The sequence below is a fragment of the Octopus sinensis genome, linkage group LG1 (assembly GCF_006345805.1).
Source record: "Octopus sinensis linkage group LG1, ASM634580v1, whole genome shotgun sequence".
Classification (NCBI taxonomy): Eukaryota; Metazoa; Mollusca; class Cephalopoda; order Octopoda; family Octopodidae; genus Octopus; species Octopus sinensis.
The window spans coordinates 140,228,023-140,238,862 of record NC_042997.1 but is presented as its reverse complement, the minus strand read 5'-3'; the positions used below and the strand labels follow the sequence as shown (position 1 = coordinate 140,238,862).

Here is a 10,840-nt window from a genome sequence, read left to right as displayed (position 1 = left end):
TGGAAGATATTTTTATTTCATTGCTTTTTTATCCTGGATTTTAATATTTATCAAGTTATTTGTGCAATACATTGAGGGCTTTTACTTTTTCATTATATTTTTGACATAATTTTGTTAACAGACATTAATTGCCAGGAATATGACATGAGTTAATCCAAAGACTACTATGTATAAAATAATAGCTTTACTGAAAATATTTGCTGATTTATTCATAATTCTCGCACGCACACATGCACGCATGTCTGTGAAGGCATGTGACCTGGTGGTTAGGATGTTGCACTCACAATCATGAGATTCCCAGACCAGCTGCGTTCTTGAGCAAAACACTTCATTTTACATTGTTCCAGTTCATTCAGCTGTAAATGGGTAACTCAGTGACAGACTGGCATTCCATTCAGGTGAAAATATTGACCTGCTTACCTAGCCAGTGGGGTGGTATCATTTGAAAGCTAAAACATTATGAAGTGCATTATGACCAGCAATGTATAACAACATCTGTTGGTCTGAATGTTACCATTATATATAAATACACACACACATACAATAAATGAAACAAGTTTTGCAAAATATCATTGCTCATTGTAACTTACACCTTGTGTATACTGTTAGTGAGGTAATCTGGATCTTAATGAGGTGCTTGCATGTCTAGTCCATTAGTTCTTTAAGTTTCTTTCTTAAGGATTCTGCCCCATGAGATTGAATATATCTAATGAGATTTGCAGAAATTTATGGCCAAGTTTTGTTTTGCTTTCTATATTTATTGTCTTATTTATAAACCATTTTACCAAATGTTTTATTAAATTTTAAAATCCTTTTAATGTTTTTTTTTTCCTAGTCATTAAATTTTATTAAAGCTTTTAATAAAAATACTCTGGAAATTTAAGAAATATTGCCTTTTTTGTCTTCATTTTAACATCATGTTATTGTAGACAATATACAAACATAGGTGTATTTGTTTGTGAACACACTCACCCAAATATGCTCAATATATAACTTTTGCTAAGATAGCTTTTTCTCCAATATGCAGAAACACATTATACATACACACAAATCTTTGCTTTTATAACAAAAATTTGTCTTGTATTTCTTTCTGTGGTAGATCACCTAAAGATAATAGTAAAAATGTTGAAATAGCTGAATGGTTAAAATATGGAGTTGAGTTCATAGGTCAGGACTTTGTATCATAATGCAATCATCATGGGTTTTTTATATGATGAAATTTAATTTCATCTGTGGTCTATAGCTAAGTTAATACAATACAAGTTACACTGTGTAACAATTTTTGTCCATGGGTAGCAACTGTTATTTCCCATTTGCTTATCCCTAGAAAGTATGAAAAATGGTTATTTCCTTCAAAGTTTGCTTTTGTTACATTTATTCAAATCCCAAAGAATCCCTCTTAATACATGGTTATGATGCTCCCCGACTACTCCAGCTCATGATCAAAGATGCACATATTGTTAGCCACTAAAGGACATGCTCAAGTGGCTAAGGTCAAGCAACTAACAGGCAAATCTGTGTTATCGAACAGAATATTTGCTATAATAATATTTCTACTTCAGCAACTCGGTGCTGAATCTGTTTGAAATGCAATGGAAAATAAGTCAGTTTCAAAACATTTGATGCCTAGGTCATAAAAGCAAAAGTTTGAAGGGACGGGAATAGTAGTCATTTCCTTTGATTTCTAGACAGAAACAAATAGGAAATAATACTTACTGACCAATAAAAGATGGGCTACAGTAAATATTCTGCTCAATACCACAGATTTGCTTGTCAATTGTTTGACCGTAACCAGTTGAGCATGTCCCTTAGTGGCTGACAATATGTGCATCTCTGATCACTAGCAGAAGTAGTGGGGGAGCATCATAGCCATGTGTTGAGAGGAATTCTTTGGGGTTTGAATGATTCACCTCTGGAAACATAGGTGTTTCATTCAACAATCCTTATTCAGGGACCTTTTGAGCGGGATAGGTTACTCAGCCAGAAGAAAATTCTAACTGGGCCCCACCTGCAAGGTCATGCGCTGTTTATCTTGATATGAGATCACCACGTTGCACACATATGGTTGTGATGCATGTGCCTGGTGTCATGATGGGTATACTGGGCTTCGTATATTTTACCCCAGTGTCACTTTGATGGCATGCACTGCTCTCTCACTCAATAATAATAATAATAATAATAACTTTGTTACACAGTGAGTTATTCATTATTATGATTCTTATTTATTTTTCATGAGGATTTCAGGATTCTAATGACTGTTAAAACCCAAGCTTAACTCAAAATATTGTGTATATTACATAACAAGCTTTTTAGAGTACTACATTGGAATTATCAGTTAGAAAGTACCTGCTGAATATTCACTTCAGACCACTGAAACAGCTAAACTTTCATAAAAAATAAAATATGTTAAGAAATAAAGGAAAATTTCAAAGAAACAGTGCTAAGTGTTCTTTTTAAGTAGATATATTATTATTTAGAGAATTTTAAAATCAAATTTAACCCATTTGATGCCAGCCTGCCTTAGACTGCCCTGGTGTTCTATCAATCAAACAACCTGATTTAAAGTGATCTAAATTAAAATCTATAAAAATTCATTTTTTAATTCATGTTCCAAACACCAGCTAAATAATGACAAAGTGATTTCACTAAATTCTTCATTGTTTTCAAAATTAACTCAAACAAAGCCAGTGTATATTACTATAGCCCCAGGCCAACCAACATCTTGTGAGTAAATCTTGTGTGAAAGCCCATTGTGTGTGTGTGTGTGTGTATATAAATCTGTCTCTCTGTTTGTCCTACCACTGCCTGATAATTGGTGTTGGTTTGTTTATGTCCCCATAACTCAGCGATTCAGTAAGAGACCAATAGAACAAGTACAAGGGTTGATCTTTTCGATTAAAAAAAGCCTTCAAGTTGGTGCCTCAGAGTGGTCACAGTCCAATGACTGAAACAAGTAACAGAGTCAAGTGCATTAAAACCAAATCACAATCAAATGGAAATTATAGTTGTGATCCTCGTGCCGGTGGCACATAAAAAGCACCACTTTGATTGGCTTCTGTGCTGGTGGCACATGAAAAGCACCATCCAAACGTGGCCGATGCCAGTGCCGTTTTGACTGCCTTCTGTGCCAGTGGAATGTAAAAAGCACCATCCAATCTTGGTTGATGCCAGCCCCCTCTGGCCCCTGTGCCGATGGCATGTAAAAAAGCATCCATTACATTCTCGGAGTGATTGGCATTAGGAAGGGCATCCAGCTGCCAGATCAGACTGGAACCTGCTGCAGCCTCCTGGCTTCCCAGACCCCAGTCGAACCATCTAACCCATGCCAGCATGGAAAACGGAGGTTAAACAATGATGATAAACTCTTCGCAGAAACTGTTTCATACCAGTATATCTCATTTTCATTTTATCTTGACAAATACATTTAACCCTTTAGCATTCAGATTACTCTGTTAAACCTAATCATTAACATTATTTTGAATTAAGCATGCATTAGCTTATAGTTTCAAGATTTAGATGATACAATTGTTTATTTTTCAAGTGACATTGTAGTGGAGGTGGTGAACATAAAACAAGTAGACTATTTGTGCTGCATATAGCTAGTTTAAATGGTAAAGGATTAAACCAAAATTAAAATCTTAAATTGTTCCTATTAACCCTTTAGCATTTAAACCAGTCATATCAGGTCCACATACCTATTCAACCTGGTTTAGTGGCCAGCTGCAGCCTCTCACATGCTATAATGTCATATTAAAAATAAACAATTACATCATTGAAATTTCAAAGCTATGAGATAATGCATGATTAATTAAAAAACTGAATAAGTATTAGATTTGGCAGAGTAATTTGAATGTTAAGGGATTAAATAAAGTATATTTTATAGAATAATGCAAAGAAAACATTTAACTTAATCATTTTTTTATTCAATACAGTTGGTTTTTCTTTATACAATTTTTATACAAATGACTGGCTCAATATTTTACAGTAAATTGGAAATAAAAATCTGTTAGTACTGTAAATAGATTGGAAAATTAAAGTAAATATTTGTTCTTATATAGTATGTGTGCAAACAAATTAAGAAAGTAATTGAGCACCAATATATAAGAGAAGTGAGGACACAGATAGTCATATAATTAATTGATACAGATGATCATGTTGGGTTTAAAAAAAAACATAGTACTATAAGTAGTTAGTGGGAAGTACCTGTGCTAGAGGTAGATTAAGGAAGACACAGGGAGTAGTTAAACCTGAGAATGCTGGGTTTCACTGATGAGATATTAGGATCAAAATACATAGAGATGCTGTATTGCACACCTATGTGCCAATATAGAAAAATATGAGTTAAAGAAATGAAGGTGATTTTTTTCAAAGTAAGAGTTATTGCAGAGATAAATAATCTGAAAAGAAATGGATTGAAATATCTAATACGATATTCCAAATGGATAAATTTCACAGAAAAATTAATCACTCTAGCTAATCAATGAAAGATGGGGAAAACCTGTTGGAATATGAGGGTTGATATTAATTTAGAAAGATAAACTTTTAACCTACTTCAAAGCATCACTTAGAAATTTGTATTTTCTCTCGCTTTTCAAAAGAGAATTTAGGGATTAGGTGTTTGAAAATATGTAACCTTTATTCCCATAGCCTTCACACAAGCAAATATGACCAGCTTACATGTACCTTGCTTTTGCTGATTGTTTTACATTCCTATGAAGTTGCAAGTAGACACAGGCTCCCTTTTGACCCTCTCACCCCTTGACTCTCCAGAAAGACAGAAAGGGTTGCACTAGGTCTAGGTTGGTACTCAGTTTTACCTGAGTAGATGAGCAATTTGAAGTAAAGATATGTGCTACCTGATCTAGGACTTGAACTTATGTTCTTATGATAGTGATGTCAACACTGATCTTTAAGTTAGTGTAACCTATTCAGAATGAGGATAAAATAGCCTTTAGAATTTAACCCATTAAAGGTCATAATTCAGCTATGAATATTATTTATAAAAGTTTACATTTCTTAGCTCCTATGGCCTTTTTGATTATATTTCTCCTATCATATGCAAATTTTAATGGTATACTTGGGAAATAATATAAATATGAAGTATATAATAACGACAAAAGTTTGTATGTTATTTATATAAAATTTAAAATCTCTGTCTCCAACTTTTTCATTTCAAACATTTATAGTTGAAATAATTTCAATTGAATACAAAGGATATTATTTCCCCAAAAAAGCAAGTACCAACATTGCTTTGCAACCTACATGCAAAATATCGAAACCTCTATATCAGACAGCCCATTAATTAAAATAATGAAATTTAAGTAAAAAGAATAATCAATGAAGCTACTAATTGTTGACTGGAATTCCTGACCATTTAAATTTTTACTTGTTTGTTTTATAAGAGAACAAGGCTATAAATGTTTTTGGTACCTTTTAACCCTTTGAACCTATAAATATGCTTCAGCATATTTAGACTGTACCCCCAGAAAGACACAAAATTACATGGCCACATGGTTTTGTGTTTACAGTTTACTAATTAGCAGAAATATTATTTTCAGCTATAAACACAAATCCATCTGGCCCATTACTTCTGCATTTTCTGAAGTATAATCAAATGTATTTGTGGATTCAAAAGGTCAATACACTTAAGTTAATAACTGATGATGCTATAACAGTTTTATTTTCATATGACATGTAATAACATGAATGAATTAGCCATCAGTATATTGGCATTGTACATGATTTCGTAATCCCATAGGGATAAAAAACGAAAAGTCAGCCTCAGTGGAATTTGAATTCAGAGCTTGATGGGTTGAAACTAAATACTGAGATCTAACATTTTTGATACATCACATCACCATTATTTCACCTAATTCCAATAATTATTAATTTCCACAAATTGGAAGTTTTATTCTTTAATTTAACAGGTGTAGCTTTGTGGTAAGGAATTTGCTTCCCAACTACATGGTTCTGGGTTCAGTGTCACTGTGTGGCACTTTAAGCAAGATATCAAGAGTAGATATCGTAGATGGAAACTGAAAGATATATAAATATGTGTTTGTGTTTATGTTCCCCACCACAGCTCGCCAACTAGTGTTGGTTTGTTTACATCCTTGTAACTTAGTGGTTTGGCAAAAAAGACCAATAGAATAAATATCAGATATAAATAATTTAGAACTGAGGTCAATTTGTTTGAATAAAATCCCTTCAAGGCATGGCCACAGTCCAACGACTGAAACAAGTAAAAGATAAAAGATAGTCAATAGCTCAATTTAATGCTTCAAAAATGTCAAGATTTAGTTACTCATGGTCAGGTTGTTAGATATAGAAAACGAAAATGTAGGCTGTAAAAATTGGTTTGCGATGAAGGTATCTATATTTTTTTATAAACATAACCAAGCAAAAATATGTAGCTTGATATATTACTGAATGTCTATAAAATTTACACTATAAGAGGAATTAATTACAAACTGGTTAGTAATTATACATTTATACTAACTATATTCACAAGGAATAGAGAGCAACATTTCCTTTGCCTTTTCTCAAAGAATGTCAATAAAACACAAGCATCTTTCAACTCTTGCTTTCATTGACCTTTTTAAAGGAAATGCATGAGTCTTATCTATGTATAGTATACCACATTAGATGAGCATATTTTGTTAGACATACACTAACAGCATATGAATAACAGAGCAAAAGTGCACTTTGAGAAAAACTGGGAATTAGCTGTAGTGTGTAATAGAGAAGACTACACAAATACAAACATGTGAAGCTTATAAAGGATGACTGTTGGGTAAAAGTGTGAAATGATCCAAGTGGAAAAAACCTGTAGATGGAAAATGATGATACACACACACACAAACACATACATTAAATACACACACAAACACATACATAAAGATATATGAAAACTATACATGTACAACTTGACGCAAAAATATACAGAATTTTACAAATATATACAATTTTTTTTCTTCTTTTTTAAGCATTATGTGCATGTAAACATTTGTATTGGTGTTATAGCAGCACATATACTTTACAGTGAAAGAAAATGTGGAGACTACTGTAGAGTTTATTGATGTCAGAAAAGAAAGTAAACTATAGACAAGTCACTTCATCACTCTCTGAGTCTTTTTGCATCTGCTTGTCTGTGAAATGTATATATGTTATTTTGTTACCTATGCCTTTGTAATCATATTGGACTGGCAAGATGTGTTGAGAAGACAAGTCATTATTAAATCTGTTAGCATATTGTTCTTTGATGTTTACTGTTTTTGAAAGGTTTACATCTGCAAGACAAGACAGAGACTTATAACTTCGAAGGCCTTTAGCCATTAAGTTCTGCAATTCTCTTGTTGAGCGAACTGAATGGTATTGCTTTGTATTACTGCTGTTTGTTAAAACGGGAATCTCTCGTCTTAAGCTTCTCCTCTTCTCGTCTTTTCTTCTGTCATTAGAGTTGATATATCTTTTACCTATAACAAAAAACGGTCATAATTTACAAAATTAAATAAAATTTAATAAACTAGGAAGAATCTCTACTGAGAGCATAACTTGAGAAAACGGAAAATGTTTCTAATCATTCATGTAACAATGAAATTTCTGTCAAGATTTTATTTCCATTTAAATATTTTAATACAAAAAGCAATTTTGGGTAAATGGGCATGAAAGGGCATCAGAATAGTAATCAAACTGACAATAAGATGAGAAAAATGTATAGCTGTGAAGATTATTTTGGTTTTCATATAAATAATAATAATAATTATTATTATTATTATTATTATTATCATTATTATTATTATTATTATTATTATTATTATTATTATTAAGGCGGCAAGCTGGCGGAATCATTAGCACGCTGTGAAAACTGCTTAGCAGCATTTCGTCTGTCTCTACGTTCTGAGTTCAAATTCCACTGAGGTTGACTTTGCCTTTCATCCTTTCAGGATCAATAAATTAAGTACCAATGAAACACTGGGGTCGATGTAATCGACTAGTCCCCTCCCCAAAAGTTTCAGGCCTTGTACCTTTAGTAGAAAGGATTATTATTATTTCTATAATAGGCACAAGGCTAGCAATTTGGGGGAAGGAGTAAGTTGATTACTTTGACCCCAGTTTTCAGCTGCTACTTATTTTATCAACCCCAAAAGGATGAAAGGCAAAGTCAACCTTGTCGGAATTTGAACTCAGAATGTAAATATGAATGAAATGCTGCTAAGCATTTTGTCTTGCATGCTAATGATTCTGTCACCTCGCTACTTTAATAATAATAATAAGAAGAAGAAGAAGAATAGTAATAATAACAATAATAATCCCAGAATATTTGCTCAACAAAAGTGAACATCATTGCAATACATACTCCAGAAATTGTATTTTAGCTAAATAGACTATTAGTTTCTAATGTAAACACAAGGCCTCAAATTTGGAGGATCAATATAGTATATTATGCGCATACTAATGCTTAACCTACTTGACTGATTCTTATCTTACCAACTTATCTTATCTTATCAAAGAAGGATGAAAACCAACCATTACCCCTGTGGGATCTGAACTCAGAATATAAATAGTTATAAGTAAATACTGAAATGCATTTTGCTCAATGCTCTATCACTGATGACTATCTACCACCCTAAACCAGGACAAAATAGTAATAAAAAAAAATGATGCTGAAGTTTACCAATATTTAGAGGTGATAAACCCTGCTATATTTGAAATTCTTAGTATTGATCGATACATTATTTTAGTAATATCAATACCTTAATGTGTGTTTATACAGTACTCAGCTCCTTATCAGGTTTCCAGAAATCCAGGAATACTGTGCAATATTGTGCAATATTCAATACCCTCTATTTAGTAAACAGACCATTTCTGAAGTTGGCTAATTTGCATACAATGTATTAAAAATAGTTTTATTCTTTACTGTTTTAAGTGAATTGATAATGACTAGACATACTCTGTTTTAGAAGTATATTAATTTGTATCTGTACCTGTTAAATAAAATCATGTTCTTTACTTTTCTTTGCTTGATACAGCATGGTATATTTAAAAGATGTCAAGTGTATTAATAAATATCAAACAGACCTTGGTTTAGAAGTATATTAGTTTGAATCTGTTAAATACAATTTAGCTATTTACTTTTCAATAGTCTATTTTTTATATTTTAAGTATATATTGAGACTATTGCCAAAAAGAAAAAAAAATCCAGAAATCTGAGACACTTTTGGTCCTAAGTTTGCTGGATAACTGGTCTGGTACTGCACACACAGTCATTAAGAATCAATACAAGTTGAAATGACCGAAAGATAGAACTTACTTCCATATCGAGATCCTGCAGGAAAGGCTCCTTGTTTAAACTTGGTGTAAGATCTTCTAGTTTGGGAAGATTTCTGAGCATTTAATCCACCAGATGATGTAGAATCAGAATCTGTCTGCTGGTAAATGGCACCCGTTGAGAGAGATTTAGATTCGGCTGTTAATTGGTTGCTGCCAAATGACTTCTCCAGAGCTTTCTAATAATATAAAAGAAAATTGGAAACCATTTTTAAAATATAAATTCTATCAGAGGCCAAAAATAACGAGAACATTTATTTACATCGATTTATATGAAAATAGAGAAATAATCTAGACAACATGAAAGAAAACAAGCTAAAAAGTTAATAAATTGATTATATGTATTCAAGAGAGATTTCTTTTTGCTATTTTTACATTTCTTCAATATTAATGCAGATAGGATACTTTCTCACAAATTTATTTTCATATTCTGTTGTGTGTGGGGAGAGTCATTCTCTTTTAGTGCCTTATTATTTAACACACTCACCGGTAAAATTTCCACTTATTTCTTATTTTTATTTTCTAAAACCTTTCAATGAAAATTTTAGAAATTGTTCAACTAAAACCTTTCAAGGCATGGTTGCAGTCAAGTGACTGAAACAAGTAAAAGATATGCTGCTGCTGCTACTACTGCAACTACTACTACTACTACTACTACTGAACACACAGCTGAAGCCTTAGTGTTTCCATGTAACGAGTTACCTTTAGTTTGATTGTAAACTACTCAACTAAATTGTAATTAGTCAATATTGTCAAAACTAAAGTCAGTATTGTTTACACTGAAGTAAGAAAAAAGAATGCATTGTTTGAAGACATGTGACACTAGAATCAAAATATTATCAAGAAGTCTCTGATACATACCTTGAAATGCTGGGCAAAATCACTGAAGTAACTAAAAAACAGACCCGGATCAATTGTCTTGTAGTTCTCACCAAATTTGGAACAGATATCTTTGTAACTATCTTCCATCAATTTAAATGATTCCCATACAGCATGCATCTCTGTTGTTGCTGTGTTATAGAATGTGTATGAACAGTTAAGGCTTCATAATTATAACAAGTGGTACCAAACAGATAAAATGCTTTGAAGCATTTCTTCCTGCGCTTTAGATTCTGTGCTCAAATCCTGCCAAGGTTCAATTAACCTTTCATTCTTCTGGGGGTCAATAAAATAAAGTACCAACACCAGTCAAATACTGGGGCCGATGGAATTGATTTACCTTCTTCTAAAATTGCTGGTCTTATGTCAAAATTATAAAGATGAACACAAGCCTTCCCAAATATTTGAAGCAAAATCAACAGTAGAAAAACTTCTGTACATTTGCTAACATTTTCAAGTGCATTATTTAATGGTTTCTTTGAAGTAACAAGTACCTAACCAACTACATGGTTTTATAACGTATAGTGACTACTTATATATTTTCATCTTGTGAATTTTAATTTCTCTTAAACCAGTTCACTTAAAACAATAACTAGTTTCAAGATACAAAATTATGTCAGTTTGTAGAGTT

The 10,840-nt window shown here is 32.3% G+C and overlaps 1 protein-coding gene across 2 annotated transcripts in view; it reads right to left on the bottom strand.

The window, feature by feature from the left end:
* Window positions 1-4,609: 4,609 nt before the first annotated feature.
* LOC115224366 (formin-like protein 3) overlaps window positions 4,610-10,840 on the bottom strand; it is a 69,486-nt gene continuing 63,255 nt past the window's right edge. For both annotated transcript variants that reach the window (XM_036505334.1, XM_036505336.1), the window contains exons 25-27: window positions 10,192-10,356; window positions 9,314-9,509; window positions 4,610-7,475 (exon numbers count right to left, since the gene is read on the bottom strand). In XM_036505334.1, the coding sequence (XP_036361227.1) occupies window positions 7,099-7,475; window positions 9,314-9,509; window positions 10,192-10,356 (738 nt within the window). In that variant the 3' untranslated portion in view covers window positions 4,610-7,098. The remainder of the gene's footprint in view (window positions 7,476-9,313; window positions 9,510-10,191; window positions 10,357-10,840) is intronic.